The sequence below is a fragment of the Pyxicephalus adspersus genome, chromosome 8 (genome assembly GCF_032062135.1).
Source record: "Pyxicephalus adspersus chromosome 8, UCB_Pads_2.0, whole genome shotgun sequence".
Classification (NCBI taxonomy): domain Eukaryota; kingdom Metazoa; phylum Chordata; class Amphibia; order Anura; family Pyxicephalidae; genus Pyxicephalus; species Pyxicephalus adspersus.
The window spans coordinates 63,673,446-63,691,649 of NC_092865.1; the positions used below are offsets into that span (position 1 = coordinate 63,673,446).

The 18,204-nt window shown below is 37.4% G+C and overlaps 1 protein-coding gene across 4 annotated transcripts in view; it reads right to left on the bottom strand.

Moving 5' to 3' along the window:
- The window catches only part of LOC140337279 (voltage-dependent L-type calcium channel subunit alpha-1D-like), a 31,253-nt gene that overhangs the window by 8,523 nt on the left and 4,526 nt on the right, over positions 1-18,204 (bottom strand). For 3 of the 4 annotated variants that reach the window (XM_072420939.1, XM_072420943.1, XM_072420941.1), the window contains exons 6-10: positions 17,663-17,764; positions 11,189-11,319; positions 3,805-3,924; positions 2,624-2,991; positions 1,201-1,227 (exon numbers count right to left, since the gene is read on the bottom strand). In XM_072420939.1, coding sequence (XP_072277040.1) covers positions 1,201-1,227; positions 2,624-2,991; positions 3,805-3,924; positions 11,189-11,319; positions 17,663-17,764 — 748 coding nt within the window. The remainder of the gene's footprint in view (positions 1-1,200; positions 1,228-2,623; positions 2,992-3,804; positions 3,925-11,188; positions 11,320-17,662; positions 17,765-18,204) is intronic. The other variant, XM_072420940.1, reaches the window with a different exon arrangement.

The following is an 18,204-nucleotide window of genomic DNA, read 5'->3' on the forward strand; positions in this document are numbered from 1 at the left end:
GAACAATAGCAGATTGGAAAATACCTAACGTACTTCTGCAGTACATAGACTTTAAAAGAATTGCCAGCTTGGAAACTGTATGACCTGAGAGGTGAGCTTTAAGGATTTATCTTTGATAATCAGTAAGGATTTATTTTGGGTAGGAGAGACATTCTATACACGGCTGATATCCAAGCTAAAGGATGCAACAGAGGTTCCCTTCAGAATTAAATCCAGTGCAATTTGATAAAGTATATGTGAATAAATTACCAGTTATTTTACAATTTTTATAAAGACTTTACATACTGTCTGATCTAGAAATCTGAAAATGCAAAGGTTTTTCTCTGAAGGTTATTACCAGTTTTACTTACTGTCTCAGCACACCATTAAAACACTAGATAAGGGCATCAGATTTCAATTTTGTTTTGGTGACATATCTTTACCATAAAAAAGTGAGATATACATGGACAAAAAAAGTGTATTTTTTTGTCTTGAAACAATGGCCCTGATCCATTAAAGCTCTCCAAGCCTGGAGAGGATACACTTTCATCAGTAAAGCTGGGTAATCCAGCAAACTTGGAATGGATCTGGTCCAGGATTGAAAACATTTGCTAACAAATAGGTATTGACTTTTAGGATCACCCAGCTTCACTGATGAATATGTCTCCTCTCCAGCCTTGGAGAGCTTTAATAAATCAGGCCCAATGTGTACATATATAATGGAAACCTATTGTTTTTGTAGACCAGCAGCAGTAACAAACTATGTCCCAGCTCAGCACAATCATCCTGTTTGTCCTGGTGACCTTAGACAGAAGGATGGAATGTAATAAGGAAACATTTTAATATACATTTTCTATTCGAGGCCCTTTATAAGGAAGGTCCACAAAATGACTAGAACTTGGAAATGTATACGTAATAAATAATGGTTACGTTGTTGGCAAATTATTTTACATTTAGCCTTGTTCTTGCTGAAAATGTTATGAATCCCCAGTATAGCTTCCTTAGAACAGCCTTGGCTGCCATACTGATACTTTGATTACCTGTGTTAGTTGTTCACAAAAAATAGTATTTGTCGGATTTCTTAGGCATAAAGTGAAAAGCAGACAGTACAGCTACACAGATCATGCGGAGACAGGACATTAAAGCAGAGCATGTAATAACCATGGGCTTCGCATATATTGTATGGCACAAGCAGTTATCAACAGACACAGAAGAACATACCTAATATAAGTCTCATAATAGCGGGTCCTATCCGGAAAAGCCATACAAATATGGGAAGATATTTATTAGACATAAAATAAATATCAGTTATTACATATGTAGACAGCACAACAAAAGGCAGACAGAGTGACACAGTATTGCCACCAACCTGCAGAGGGTCTAAGAAGAAGAAAAAGATTAATTTTTCATGCAATAAGTACAACACGCTGGAGAAGAAAGATTATATATATAAGCCACATCCAGAAGTGGATGGCTAATTCAGATGGAAATGCCAATCCCTGGGTAATTTGTCTTACAGTTTGCATTTATTTTGTATAATATTAATAACAATTTTTGGTCAATGCTTCAGTAATTACCATGATGTAAAGAGAGTTGTCTTAATATGTAGCATTGAAAGGTTAGAAAGAAAATTTTCACCCCTGCTCTCATATAAATAAATAATAAAACCAAAGGTATGAATACATTACTTGTTTGGATCCATGTTTTAGGAAAGGATATAAAGTAGCAAGGGCTCAGGCAGAGCAGTGTGTAAACCCTAAACTGTGTTAGCGAATAATGGCTACTAGTAGGAGACCACTGCTATATCTCAGAAATAAATACAAAAGCAATAAATACTATTCACAAATTAGCTAGCAATGACTGCTTAGACATACTCAGACTAACTTCCAGAATCTGTTTACTGTTATTATTGTTTATTATATGCAGGAAGCTGAGGACAGAATTTCTCCAATATCTTAAAAGGTTCCAATCTGACAATATATGGCTGGGTCTACACATGTAAACACATTTAAACATTCCTATTCTGTCTATATGCGTTTTTATTAGCGTTTTAAAGCTTTGCCATGTTTTTTCGTGTTTCACAAATTTTAAATACGTTTTTTTTAACGCAATAAAGTGCTTAAAAATGCGGGAAAACATCCCATTGAAATCAATGTTTTCCCGTGCTTTTGGGCGTTTTCCAGCTTTAACCCAGCTTTTTAATTTTTTAAACGTTGCATGCAAGGTTTAAGATAAAGCTTATGAAAGTGTCTCAAGGAATTGTCCTGGTGTAGATTAGTTCATTGGAATGCATGGGGATTTCAAACATGGGCTTTAAAACCTCATGTTAAACACTGGGGAAAATGTCCGTGTAGACTAAGCCTAAAATAAGGACATGTCATGAAGCAGTTATTATTTGTTACATATTTCTTCTTTGCTCAGCTAATCAGAGGCTCTGTTCTTTCTTTAGCTATAAAATGGCTTAGGAAGGCAGGCTTGTTAATATCTCTCTGATCTTTTCCTTTTTAACAGAGCAGTTTGTATAGAATAAGGCTTAAAGCTTGGTTACCCAGAAGAAAAAAAACAGATTGGGCACACTATGGCCAAGTTGGATGTACACCAATTGCCAGATTAGTTTTATAGAACATTCTGCTATAAGATTTACCTTTTAATACTGGATTTTCTTGGTTTCTCGTAGTCATTCCTTGAGTAGGTATAGTAGCCATTCTCAGATGTGTGATTTTGAACTGCGAGACTAGAATGTTTGCCGTTGGCGGGTTTGAACACGTTGGCGTTGTTTAGGTTGGCGTTGGTTGAGTTTGGTACATGTTTCCCAGAATATGTGTGGTTATGATGGTTGTGATGCACATGGTTGCCCGAGTGGGAATAGACAGATTTGTCAGTGTCGCTTGCAGAGCGGATTGATGGACGTTGCACATGAAGAGGACGCCGTGTGGTGTTAGTCTGCTGATAGGAATCACGTCTGTCATTTCCCACGTGGTTTACATGATTTCCAAACAGACCGCCATTTCTCTGTACGTGAAGCAATGTATTCAACAATTCATATAAGAATGCAACATTTTAGGAAACAATAACTTTTTAAACATTATTTAAAGCTTCTGCTGTCCATAGCAATCAATCATATTCTCAATTTTTTAAGCATAGTCATGAGAATGACAGAATTTTTATTTGCAGCATTTCATTTATTCTCTTGTATGTTGCCTTTAAAATCTCTTGCAATTCCCAAAGGTGAGCCCTTCCAGACCTTTCCCAACTCCACCAATCATCATTCTGCATTTTTTAAATGACTATGATGATTTATCATTCAACTTTGTATCGGACAATGATTGTAGCAGAATTCTGCAAGGAGTCTGTGTTCTCTTTCATACTCATTCATTTATGTATATTCATTGCCAGTATCTTTTATAGACTCACAGCCCACCTGTAACACGTTAGATCTCCAAACACATTAAGTAACAGATACCACTGTCCAGCTGTATTTAACCACTCAATGACTAGTTTGTGTTGTCACTGACACAACAAAACCACTCATATTCAAGGAAGCACTGTGGAACACATGTCAATGCCATAGCAGTTACTGTTAAGGTGAAATGGACTTTCTATGGACTTTGTGGGCTGATTTAGTCCCCTGGTCTATTTAAATCAGTTCCCGTTCCTTAAATTCAAAATAGCTTACCCATTCACTAAGCACGTTTATAAGAACAGAGGGGCAGAGCCTAACAACCAGTGCACTTCTGTTCCCCCCGCATACCCTGATGGCGAATCTTTCCATTTTAGACCCCTGTGTAGCAGAATCTCACAGTTATTATATTGTGAGTTCTTTACCCTATATATGTCTTCTTCATCCTCTTCATGGTTATTTTGCTCTGGCTCATCATCCTGGAGGTCACATGATATGGCTCGCCGAATTTCAGGACCAATGTCATGAAGAGTTCTTAGCCCCGCCTGGAAAAAGCAAGTCACAGAATTAGGAATTATTCAAAGAGTAAGGATAAAAATGCAATTACCCAAAATAGTGAAAGTTTGCTTAGTTTGCAACTTCTATCATTACTCATACATAGGTGTTTAAACAAAGTATTGAGTGAAGGTAAATGTACTATCAATCCTTATGGAATAGCTAGCCCAACTGGTCGAGGACAAACTGTTGCTCACAGCAGTTAAGAAACTGTATTTCACTCTTCTGCTGTGTGAGCATAATAATTAAAAAATTATTATGCTCACAGGTCCATGTTGTGCTGAACCTTGGTTGTGCTGCTTATTTTCCACATATACCAAAGACTAATTCTGAGGGACTCAATCAACTTAAACTGCATGTTTTTGGAAGAGGCAAGGTGACCTGGAGTACCCAAAGAAAACCAAAGAATCTTGGCATGATTACCATACACATCAATAGCACAAACACCAGATTCTAGATATCTGAGCATTAAATATGACTGGTTCTATCAGAATACTCCATAAAGAAGTGCTGATTATTGGCAACTTATTTATTTAAATATAGGGTAAAATGTAGGGGTGCACCAATTTTCAACATGACAAATCAACAATTTTGGTAATTGAGATTATGAAAATGAATAAGTCATCACAATGTTATGTGTTATTTGCTCAAGTTCTGTAAATCATCCTTATCTTTAAGCATGGTTTATTGAAGATCTAACGTTTGCTTGTTCAACTATGTTAAAAAAAAACACTAAACGAGTTCTATGAGGTGTACATTTTCACATGGCTATAGATTTTACCAATTGCAGCTGAAGCAGTTGGTTGCTATTCTTTTTTTTGTAATTCTTTCAAATTACAACACCTGCTGCCTTTTCTCATTTGTACCCTCGTCTAGCAATAATACAAACTAATCTGGAGCTTATAGCTGGGAAAAGAACACTAAATACCAGTGATCAGTATACTGTTCCTGCTCAATGGTATAATGAGAAAATATGTAATTATGCAGGCCCTGTACTACACACTTTGCCCAGCTTCTTATATAATAACACATTCCAGATTCTGCAGGACCACACAATGAGTAGAACTCATGGAAAAGCGAGACAATACTGGTTGATAGTAATTACAGTAAGGTCTAAGAAAAACATTAGTAGCTAAATATTCTAAATATATTTTTAGTCTAGTGCTTATTTTTTTCCGAACATAATAATGCACCCTGGAATTGTGCCTGGAGCAAATACTATATCTACCTTGGCTCCTGTCTGGGTTTGTCTCTACGAGATGGCTGGGACAGCTTATAGGACAGTGGAGGCAATACAACATTTGTTTATGGAAGGTTGAAGTGCTCCTGGGTTGCTTGTCTATGCAATGATGTCTGATGGCTGAAGAAGATCCTAACCCAGAAATATGTAAGCATTTACAGTATGCCACTGCATTACCCACCCTGGCGGTATTCCAGAGTGTGGCTCAGGGTTCAATTACCAAAAGTAGTAACGCTGAGCTACACTCGGGATGGAATTGTAAAGGGCTTACCTGGTCCCCACAAGCCCACAGCCTTCTCGGGTGATGCCGGCACGATATCTGTGTCCCCTGGCCTCGCATCCCCAGCGTGTGAACTTTGGGGACGTGAGGTCAGGGGGCGCAGATGCTGGGTGGGCATGGGACGTGTGAGTGTGCAGTGGCAATGCGCTGGGGGGCAGAATCTGGTGGGAAATTTAAAATAATAAGAATTTTTAAATGTCAAATGTACTGCTTTGACATTTAAAAATACTGATATAACCAGACCGCAAGGGAGGTTAATTTCCCAATAAAATTTCTGCACTACCTGCAATACCTCCTTTAATTATTTTGACTGTTCTGACTAAATAGTTGGTAGAATCTCTCATCTTGGAGGTTTAAGGGGAACCTTAATCAGCATTATGCATACTCCCAAGACTATTTACAGAAAACTGGCACTACGGGCAACACATTGTACTCAAGGGTTCCCATAGAAGCCCTCCTTACCTTAGAATATTTGGGAGAGTGGAACAGATAGAATGGTAGGAAAATATATGGGTAATAATGTACTTACTGTAATGCTGATGGTACAGGCTTAGGGTTCACAAGCCAGTAGTTTAAGCATTTTTTACATAAGTCATAACTGCCCATTTTGCCCCTAAACTACAAAAAGTGTTATACTACACTAAAGTTTTCATTCAACCTCTGAAGTACTGCATTCATTTCTATTGAAAAGCCAGTAATAAAAAAGTAGGATGTGGGGAAAAAGCACTGGATTAAATGAATCATCTACACAACCAATCATGGTCTATGTAAGGCTTCACACAAGCAAATAAGTACGTGTTTTCCTAGTGTTTAAATGGCCACAAAATTGTCACCTGCTGCTAGAAAACATTCATTTGGAAATGGCAGAGACATTTTTATAGAAAGTTGTAGCTGGATTTGTACCAAGCAGTGGAAAACCACTGCATGCTGTGCTTCTTTGGTGGTGGATGGAGAGTAAACACCCAATGCTTCTAAAACATGCTGAAGCATTCATTTTGGGAATTTCTAGTGTTAGGGAGGTACAATTGACAGGTACTAGCCAGGAATACTCCACAAAAGTGACTGTATTGTCACTAAGCTGCTGAATGAATGCAGAATAAACACTGGACTAACGCTGTGAAATTGTTGGCATTTTGCTGTAATTTTTTTAAGCGCCAGGCAGCATGGCAGATTGATGACAAGCTGCGGAATTAGACATATTTGAGGTATGAACTTAAAATTCACAACATTGTTTCTCAACCTTTGGGAAAGGGAAACTCCTAAAATAACTTTCAGGTCTTAGGGAACCCCCGTTGTGACCAATATATGCACAGCTCTCAGTACATCTTCATGATGATCTATGGAAAAAATGTTGCTCCTACACATAGCCAAAAAAAGACCATTGGTGTCACGTAAACAGATTGATCAGGGAACTCCTAGCAATCTCTGGAAAAACCCTAAGGTTCCACAGAACCCTGGCTGAGAAACACTGAAAGGATTACCTCTTCCTCATCTAAAAATAATATATAATTCTTCACCTTTTCAAAACCATAATCAAAGTGATCCACCTTAGTTGCAAGCAACATATTAAATTAGAAGTAAAAGACTCCAAATTGTTTTTAACAATAAACATAATTACAAATAATAATTATGTATGACCATTTAGTAAACACCACCTCGGTGGTCACCCCTAGCCTAGAAAAACCATTGATTCCAAAGATAGTTTTTCCAGTACATTACCATGAATGGGAGACACAGGCTAGTTATTTTTTCTTTCACTTACAATCTGCTATGTCTTTATCTGTGTTATTATGTTAAGCATAGTTTGTATGCTTCAAATGACACCTACAGTAGATAATATGCACATATGACATATAAGGAAGACATTAAAACTCCATGATTTGAAGTTAAAAGAGCAAATATGTAGATGAGTTAAATTAGAAGAGATAATAACGCAATAATAACATTTTTCCAGCAATAGGTGTATGCTAACAGACTTGTGCTGCCAAAGCTATCAAAGAACATCACTTCTCACGCCTAGTACTCCATTTCATAAAACAACTAAAGAAAATTCAAAAAGTAGAACAAGATCCACTACGAAGGGCTTTCTGCTACAGTCTGTAAGCACTACATGTGTTGCACATATTAACCTAATACTAAAATATTATTATGTGGTCGGCTAGCCCTTCAATAATCATCTACCTGAACATAGCAGTAATAAATATTCTCAAAACCTGATCCACTAATGCATGAACTAACACCTTAAATGGCTTAAAACCACTAATTTAAAATTCACAAAACAACAAGCTTGTGAAATATTAATCTGTCTAACATATGATTGAAAAGACAATACAGAACAGTCAGGGAGCACACAACCACATAGAGTGAATAATAGGAATAGACGTACACTGTAGCAGTGGACATAAGATACAAATGAGTCAAGCCTTGGAGTGTCCTCAAGCTTCCGATCCATTGATGCAGCTTTGCGCTCTGCTTCCTGGTAAATGTCAGCTCTGCACTGTTACAACAAGCAGACCTCTCCTCTCGGCTTGTCGTGTATACATAAAAGGCTCATTATACTGCAGCTGAGTGACAAATTAACCTCAGGCAGCTTTCACCAGCTGACTGAATGAGCTTAAAAACATAAAAACAAACTGTATGGTGCTCCCTTAGAGCTTTATAAAGTGTAAGTACTTTGTGAGTTTTGAGATCAACCACAAAAGAAGGCTACAAGTCCATGAATGTTAAAAGTCATCCATGCTCACTGAGAAAAACTCAATATATTATATGAAACAGATCAGAAGTGGGTTTTTGTAACTAAAAGAAGATACAATGAGTGCATGGGATCCTTTCTGAATGTTTGCATGATTTATCAAACTTATTTTTTTGCCCGTTCACATTTTGCCAACAAGGTTCAAGGCTACAACCTCCAGCATGCCGTGGCATCTTTCATTTTGAATGGCATTGGGGTATTACAGTTCCATCGCACATGCAACACAGCACACTGGTGACAGGACAAAACAAGGCATGTCTATATGTTGTCTGTTTTGGTGCATTGGCAGTCTGTTCATCTGACACACATACAACAGCAAAATGTAAGGACCACATGCAAATCTGCTATTCAAGTTAGGAAAACTGGGTTAAAATAGTTTTGGATGTTTACTTTTACTGAAAGATCAATGGTCATGCCTGGTATGTGTGGAAGGAGAAAATAGCATTAGCTCTGTGTTAGCTCAGTATGGGACTTATGGAAACAGAAGAAATGTGTGGGGTGCTGATCTATTAAAGTAGGAAATGTTTATGTTAAGGTCTTAGGCTAAGTTTGGACCTGACCCAGGATCATATGATCTCGTGAAGCTCTCGGCCATTGGCACCTTGTCAGCAGCTTGGTCTTAAAGAACCAGTCTCTACGGCTTTGGCAGGGCCAGTAATGACTTCATACTGCCACCCCGATTTATTCTCCATGGGGTTGTCACAGGTAGAAGCTACATGTAGCATCTCTCATGGTGCAGCGATTTACTAGCATCAGAAAGTGGTAACCACACCACAACCTTATTGAGTGAACATAGCCCTAGGTTGTGCAGAGATAATGGTTCTCTTCAGGCATCTCTCCCAAGAGTGATAATTGATGGTCAGATCTTACCAGTGCTGGATGTAGCACTGTTCACAACTGGCTTGTGGCCCCTGTGGGAGCCGCTGAGGCCAACAGACAGGCCTGACACCACATGAATTCAGTAACAGAGGACGTTTCAAGCACATTGTATCTTTTTTATATTAATTAGTACATGAATTATTATTATTGACTTAAAGCACATACCATGCCTTGTAGCCTGGCAGCTATTATTCCACACGGACAACCATGGTGTCCTGAAGCACACTATATTTTTAGCACAATAACTGTTTTTTTTTTACATGTGCAGTATATTTAAATGAAACATGGAGGAATGTTCAATATTATATATATATATATATATATATATATATATATATATATGTATATTATAATTTTTTTGTTTTTTTTAATTGGACTAGGCAAAGTGACTTAAAATAGCAGGATCAGTGTTAGGTGCACTGTCCATGGTGCTGATGCTGGTAATAGGAAAATTTTTTCTATTATTTATTTTGACAAAAAAAATGTTTATTATTTTAACCAGGGTATTTTTTGGGTGAAGCACAAAAAAGTACATTATTATTCTATTCTATTATTTTCCATTAGCTGTTCATTTGATGTTGCATTTTAAATGTTTCTATTACCTGTAAAAAAATCACTTTGGATTTTCACATAATCCATTTATTATTAGTAATAGTATAATTCATGCACATTTGTATTATCATTGACTGCATGAAAGCCAAAAAGAAGGATACTAGATACGAAAGAAATAGTGAATGGCTGTGGTGGCAACACGGTGGTAGCAACGATTATGAAGCTGTGTAGGAGGGCAAACTAAAACATATATTTGCAATAATGTGCAAGTAAACTTTAGTATAATTTTTTAGTATACATTTTCAATAGTAACCCATATCCTTTAATGGCAATGTTTAAGTTCTTGTACTAAAGATAGAAAACATAGATTACATTTATTTTCCTAGTACCTTAGGAACAGAAAGTGATAGTGAACCTTTCCAGTCATGCGACTTATAATACATCAGGCCAAGCTACTACTAGAGTTGGACTTTTTGATAATTTCCAGTTTAATTGGGCTTCAGAACCTTTCTTGTACCAATATACAGTACATCAGTTTCTGTAACAGCTGTATTTGTTAACAAAGACACAATTTTCAGCTCTATAAAAAATTTTTAGTTAAATATGTCACAACAGGTAGCTGGTCCACCCAGCTATACAAGGTTTACTGACATGTCCCACCCCCAGCCCCTCATACATCAAGACTTAAAGGGAGCTATAGTTCCACTTTAAACATTTGCAATCAGGCAGGGTTTTATTGCAGAAAGAGACAGGGAATGTCACGTCTGCGATTACACATACACACCTGGATGATCACTCCCTTAAACCAGATACCTCGCACAACCTGACTTCCCCTGCGGCAGCGGGGACTGAACGAACTCCTGTGCACTTGCATGGGCTTAACGTCAAGCCAGCCTAGCCAATCAAGATGGCTGAAGATCGGAATGAGAAGAAAGAAGATGGTGGTGCCCCAGATGGAACGGGAACAGATGAGAATTAACTGGGTTTAGTTCCGCTGTGCAGAAGCTAGCATTTCATCACAATCTCAGATGAAAATCTAGCGCTGGCAAAGCTGTCCCCAGACATCAAGCAATCCACAATATCAGATCAATAATCAACCAACACTAACAACAGTTGCTGTTGGACCAGTTGTCCTAAAAATATCACAATCATACCTCGGCATGGTAGCCAGGGTCAGGACTGAAGTTGTTGCTCAGAAATATTCCTATTTGTTTCCAGGTGATATGTTTATAGTTTATGTGTGATTTTTGATTTATTCAACCCCTGTAACCCTATGTTTTGTATTTTGCAGTACTTGTACACATTGTATTTTGGAAATCCTATTTTTGTTGTAAGCTGTTGTCATATATGCCTCCTATATGCCTAAATATTAAAATTAAAATATCCAAAAGGATCTAAGAAATCTTTGTTAACAGTCGGACCTTTCTCTAATCCTCTGACCTAGTCTGTAGACTATTTGCCCTAGCTGACAGTAACACATCAGTTGAAGAATACAACATATTGGTCAGAATCTTTCAATAACATTAATATGTAACAAAAAATGGTAATCACCTGTAGAGCCACGGTGGAGTTCTTCGCAGGGTATTTCCCCACCAGTCCTTGTTCTTTTCGCTTCTTGAATTTCCTAAAGTAGTCCTGTATCAGGAAGGTGGCATAGAACTTCCCCACGGTTACCTCATCATCTAAATGAACAGACAAATCTTTCCCAAGTCAGCAACATTCACGATCACTCTGAACGCTAGCATCTAAAAAGAAATGTGATGGATGCAGCGGATACTAAGTTGTGCAGACAAAACTAGAACAGGATATGGGCAAGCAAGCGAGATGAAGATGTAGGATCTGAAGGAAAAACAATAAGGGAGATCTAGCTAAAAAGAGTGCATCTATTACATGCTGGAATTGAGGATCAGAACTCATTTGTGCTGCAGTTAGTAGTGTGAAAAAAGTGCAATATACAATTTGGGGGGGCTCAAAGCACATTAGAATCATTAATTCTTTTAAATATTCTGTTTAAAACCTGTGTTGAAATGTACAAATATTGCTTAAGTATATTTAAAGTTAAAACTTTTTTCTATTTTGGATAGGTAGGGGGTGAGTGCGCCTTATTACTGAGATTTTTACCTTCTGTCCTGCAGACCTAACAGGAAGTAAAAGGATATTTTTACAATGTATAGGATATCCCCTACAATAGAGGGGGAAAACTGTCCCCAATGGAGAACATTCCTTCTATTCCAGTTTTGATGGGAACTCAAAATTTGAAACGTACCCACCGTTTCATTTCATTTGATTATATAGACAGGTAAAGAGAATGAATCTCCCTAAGTAGAACACACACAGCAAAAAAATCTAAAAAGGTTAATATACCTAGGTATATTAAGGTATTAAGGTAAAAAAGAGTTTTGTTTTTAGTTATAAAAATACTGAAGCATTGTTTTGTTATAAGTTGCTTCCTGGTATTAAGGCTGCTATGGAACAAGAACACATATACAAATAGCTCAGATACTGTGCTCAATATCATAAGATAATACTGTGGCATTGGAGCTGCAAATTCTGCTTTTTAGTATTGGATAAAGTAAGAAATCATTAACATCTCTGACAGGTTTAGGTAACTAATTGACAAACAAGCAAACCACAACTCCAGGATCCAGTGTAATTGACAAGGTTTACTGGTAATCCATCATGTACCATCATGATGTTTCAGGTCTCCAAGCAGATCCCCTTTCTTAAGGCAAAAAAGTCTAGTCTTGCATGTTTGTCTATTAGTTTATACCATTAATCTAAGCACCAACACATCTACAGAATTGGGGATGGGGGTTTTGTGGAAAGGGTCATTGTCTCATTGCATTGGTTTATGTTTCTGCCTATGTTCACATTAAAAATAAGTCCATCTTCCTGTCCAGCTGACCACATCCACTAGACAAGAAGTGAAACCCATATATGAGTAGATAAACAGCTATATATTACTTTATCGTAGAAAGAAAAGTGTTTTATGGCTGTCTGTGCCACAGAAATGTCCCCTTTTTCCTTGGTGACCACATAGTCCTCAACAAAAAAAGGACAACCCTAAAAATAAGACAATTCTATCCAAAAAGCAGGATTTTTCCTGGAATTACAGCAGCAAACATCATCAACAGTATAAACAATCCTAATGAGTTCCCTTCTGAGGTTCATGTCAAGGGGCTGTTGTGTTTGTATATCAAGTATAAAAATACTTACCACCTGTAACCTTTCCCCTAAAGCTATCATTGCAATTGGCTGTAGGGACATTGGGGTAAATGTATGAAGGTTGAGTTGTATGACACTACAGGACCCATACATGCAGGCAACATCTACCAAAGATTCTGTATTCTGAAGCATGCATCTGTATCAGTTTTAACAAATGTAGGGGAATACAGCTGGCAAGAGGCAACACTAGTTCCATGCCACCACCCTAAAACAGAATTGCTTCAGAATATTCTGAGAGGATAGTTGAAAGGAAAAGAGAAGGCTGCAGAAAAAGCTCAAGCACAGTAGTTACAAGTACAAAGCAGTTCTGTAAGGCCATGCAAGCAGTAGAGGTATACGACTAAATAGACTGCAGTTAGACAAAACAATGGTTTTAAATGTGCAGTATCAAGATTTATTTTCCCATAGTTTAATTGTTTTCAGTTCTTCTTGAGCTGCGATATCAGCACTCAGTTGTTGTCACCAGCTGCCACAGTCCTAGAAGAAAGAGACTGCGCTAGCCTAACGCCGCTGCTAATGCTGCTCCTTGTATCATGCTAAAGAGCAGAGTGGCCAGCATGCTCTGCTTAAGAGACTGAGAATGTCACCTTCACAGCGCTCAGCCTCCATCACCTCTGGCACTGGGGGTCCTCAAGTTGCTTCCAGACCTGACCACTCCTTAAAGTTGCTTCAAGACTACAAAAGTAGAATAAGCTACAAATGACTACAGCACAGGCATTTCGCTATTGTTATGGATGGTGAGAGAAATGGATTCTGCACCTTTAAAACACTAGACAGGTATAAGATAGCAGTAAATAAGTCAACGTGGCTGACTGGCTGGTGACAGGGGAGAAACTAGTAAATATTACTGCATATCATTAAAAGCCATTTTGGTGGACAGGTGTCCACAAAAATAGAAGAGGACCTTAAAACCTGTGTGTATGGGTAAACCACACTAAACCATGAAGCTGCTAAATCAGATAAGGAAATGAGTTATTGCACTGGTACTATGGTATTATTACCAATGTACCAATTCTAGCTCTGGTGACATGGCTCTGATTCTAGAAAGATACAGGTTCAGGATCTCTAGCATGGAACTGAGTCTAGTCTAGCATGCTCTTTACTCTTTTACTTTTTTTACTTTTTTCCTGCTCTTTACTTTTTAACATTACACTGGTATTTCAATTTATTTCTATTACTGCAGTACCTGAATTTGGTAACATGGTTCCAATTCTGGTATTAGTAATGTAGTTTTGATTTTGCTCTGGTATGATTGTACGAAATCTGGCTCTGCTAAAATGATATTAATGTCAGCTATGATAAGATTCTGGGAACACTGTACTGATTTTATGTCTAGTAATGTGGAACAATTTCTGTCACTCGCTTGACACTGTACAAATCCTGCTCACATGGTTTAGGATCAGAATTTTGTACTGGTTTAGCTTTTACTAACATAGGGCTGCTTCTGATTTAAATTTAGATTAGAGCTATATAAACATGACAGATTTGGGCTCTGAGTACAAAATACATATTAGTCTGATACTGTGAAGCTGATTGAAACTAATGGTAACATAGTTTAGACCTGTATTAACATGGTACAGAACCTGACAAAATATGGCAAGATAATACTGTATTTGCTTCTTTAAAAAAAACATGGTTCAGATTTGGATTTTGCAGGAACACTTATTTGGGATCTCATTAACATATCTCCAAGTGAGGGTAGTAGCACTATACCTATACTCACATACAGTATGTCCATTGTACCTGGGTCTAGATTGTACTGTAAAAGCGTGATCATTCTTGGAGGAAGGTAAAAGACACCCACCATCTATATATTCTTAAAAGGCTACTACAATTATGGGTATACAATTTATTACAACACAAAATAAATAATTTAATAATACCCTAACTACAGGAAATGTTACTGAAATATATCTGTGTTTGACAGGTAACCTCTTGCTCGGGCCATTATCACAATGTCCCCTGTCACTCAGCTCAGTCCTGTCTCAGTATACATTTAAAGAAACACATACACGAAGCACACGTAGAACAGTTAAGTCATAACAAGAATGATCAGTACTAAGAAGAAGAATACAATTAGGAAACATAAAAAAAGATCTGCAAAGAACAAGGTTAGCATATCTGCAATAATTACAATATAAATGTAAATATAATCTGAAATTATAACTACACATATTCAGATTTAGATTGAAGGCACATTTGGCATGAGTATGAGTAGTAATTCAATATGGTTAATCTGTAAAATAGCTTACATTCTCTCCTCAAACCCATTTGAGGTTTACATTGTGCAGAAAAGTGTAACATGTAGGAAATGTTCAAGACTGCGTTACTTTAAAGGGTTAGGAGTTATGTTGCATTTTTATTTGTGTCCCCATTAGGAAGATTTCCTCAAAATGCCTAAACATAAGACACCTGTCACCTGACCACAAAGTAAAGGGAAATCTCCCCTTCCCCTTTACATTCCCCCTTATTACTGCTTTGTTTATAACTGCTGGGGAGACTTCCCCTCTCCTTCCCTGGAAAAAACAATCATCGCTGGTAATAAGAATCATTATAACAGTATGTCAGGGGAAATCTCTTTAGAGGGGACACAGGCATCAACAAACTCCTAAGATTTTTTTGTTTACAATAGGCGGTACAGAATAAAGGCCAATTTTTTTATTTCCTGCAGTTAAACCCACTGATTGTTCCTTATACTTCTTGGGGACTGAAGCAATAAGATATTTATGCCTAATGTTGACACATCTGCTGCGGCAAGTATGAGGGTTTCCTACTTTCTCTACTGGCATTTTCTATTTTATCATGGAGAATAAAAAAGCAAAGTGGGAACATTTGGGAGAACAGAGATAAAAAGAAACTCAAAGGAGGATGGCAACACAGACATGAATTATATAGCTAATAGACATTAATAAATAGACATGTATTATATATTGGCTGCTGGAGTCCCCAAGATATATAGGGGTTCTAATAAAACACGCAGATTCCTAAAAGAAATATATTTTTTAAGTCTTTGCTTTTAGTGCAATGGGCTTCCTAGTCTAATCTCACTGTGAATTCTAGAATGAACACCATTTATAACATTTCATAAGTACTTCTTAAAGTCAGCCAACACTGATTCTAACATACTTCTAAATGGCAGAGTTTCTAAACTTCCAGGTAAGCATTCAGGTGTATTAAACAGCACCACACAAATGATTCTCCCTGTGCTTGAGTGTACAGAAGTGCACAGATTTTATACAGTTTCAGGATCTGAGAATGCTCAATACAGGGCAAAACTCAAAGCTGAACTCCTGAGGAAAAAAATACCTTTGCAATGGGTCATCAGCAAGGATAAACTGCTCATTATGCCTAGTGGATGATGGATAGAGTCATTTACTTCAATCACTCATCTCTCACCTGTCAGCCTTTCCTCTGCAGTCCAAAATAGGCAGACCCTTGGTGACCTCATATACAATGCAGAACGTTTTGTCCTGCATTGTAAAAGATGATTTGAAAGAGCTGTCACCGGTCAGGCCACAATGCAAAGTATCCGTAGCGGATCAGTCTTAAAACACTAAAGAAGCCTACAGTGAGGAATAGGTATGTCATTATTCTTATCATCCCTTAGGCAGAATAAGTAGTGCAAGGGTCAAGTTTCCCCCCCCCATAGTTTAGCTTTAAAAAAAAGTTGACATCTCTTTCTCCCTTTGCGATCACCTGGTTTTCATGCTGACTCATTAAATTCAATTACTCCAAACCTGAAACAAGTATGCAAGTTAGGATTTCTGATATTGCTGCTCTTCATACTTGCCCTAAGCCAGTAAATCAAAACAAAAAGACAGTGAACAACCAGTCTAGTGGTTAGTAGTTAGTAGTCTATCTTTCAGATGCATGTTAGCAAAGGAAGACCCTGGATTTCTCTTATTACAGGTTTACTTTAACATCTTGGGGCAATGAAGTAATCAATTATTTTGGAACAAAATCAAAGATGTGATAAGGAACATTATTCATGCTCCTATATCTATGGAAGAGGCACAAATGAATATACAGATTTGTGACTGCAATTTATGTCCCAGCACAGAATGCAAATAGCCTCTTTGTGCACCTCCAACTGGATTTTTTTTGTTACGTCCCTTATACCTTTAATAGATATGTCTGTAAGTACTCAGTGAAAGGATGTGTGCCATGAACATATTGGGTTTGATTTACTGTTAGAATTAAGGCTGCTCTCTAAATGTTCCATTTGCAAGGGATGTTTCAGCTTAGCGAGTATGGTAAAGCTTTGCTGACGCTAACCATCCAATCGTATGCAAGCAAAATTGTTTTCAGAACACTTTGCACATGATTGGTTGTTTTTTCCAAAGTTCATTTTCACAGCATTTACTAGGCTGAGTGAAAGATCTATTGAAAAGGCATACTTTACTTTGCTATAAGGACAGCCTGGACTAATTTAGTAAATCAACCCTGGTAAACACAATACTGTTTTTTCAATCTGCTAACATAAAAAGCAACACCAAGCATTTCTGGGTTCTAATGTCATTCAGTTACTACTGCTTAGGTAAAAAATACATTTGTATAATATATATTTGGCACACCCAGAACATTCCTATCCAATGACTACTAGCAAAGTCATCTCTTAATTGTATTGCTAATATTTTAAAAACTATTTTACACTCACAAATGACTAGTGGTATCTAAGAAATGGGTTAGCTGCTTAAACACATTTCAATGTGCTTAACTATTATTTTTTGCTGTGCTGACACTAGTAAATTATAGGACCAATATTAGAATGACATGTGAATAAAGCCTTTTCACACTGACCGCCTGCAGGAGGGACAACTTGATCCAGCAGCTTCATACTCGTCTTTTTCCATATTTTCTTAATGACAGCCCTCAGCTCCTCATTGGCCTGTTCTAGATTACCTGCACAGGAAAGGGAAAATTTATATGGAGAGACACAAGTGGGAATTGTTTCCATATACTTCACAGTATAAATATAAATGTAAAACACAACAGTCAATTCTTTTGCAAGCGTGCAACCTTCAGTCAGTTCATCTAAGCAGGGAGGGTTACATCCTGCAATGATTTGTATTAACATTTGACTAATGCCCTACTAAAGCCTTTGTTGCTACAGGGTCATAATAGGGTAAGGAACTGGCCAATGCACTGCAGGGGTTGGACTTTGCTGAAAAAAAAAACTTGTTATGCATCTTAAAATCTGACTGTACTATTCCATTTAAAGTTAACAAACCTTAATAGTGTGGTAGTCCTACCTACGGGTACCTAAACCCGTTGCATGTAATAAGGCATGATTTTGCAATATGTAGTTATTTTACAAATATATTAAAAGAAATCACAGACAA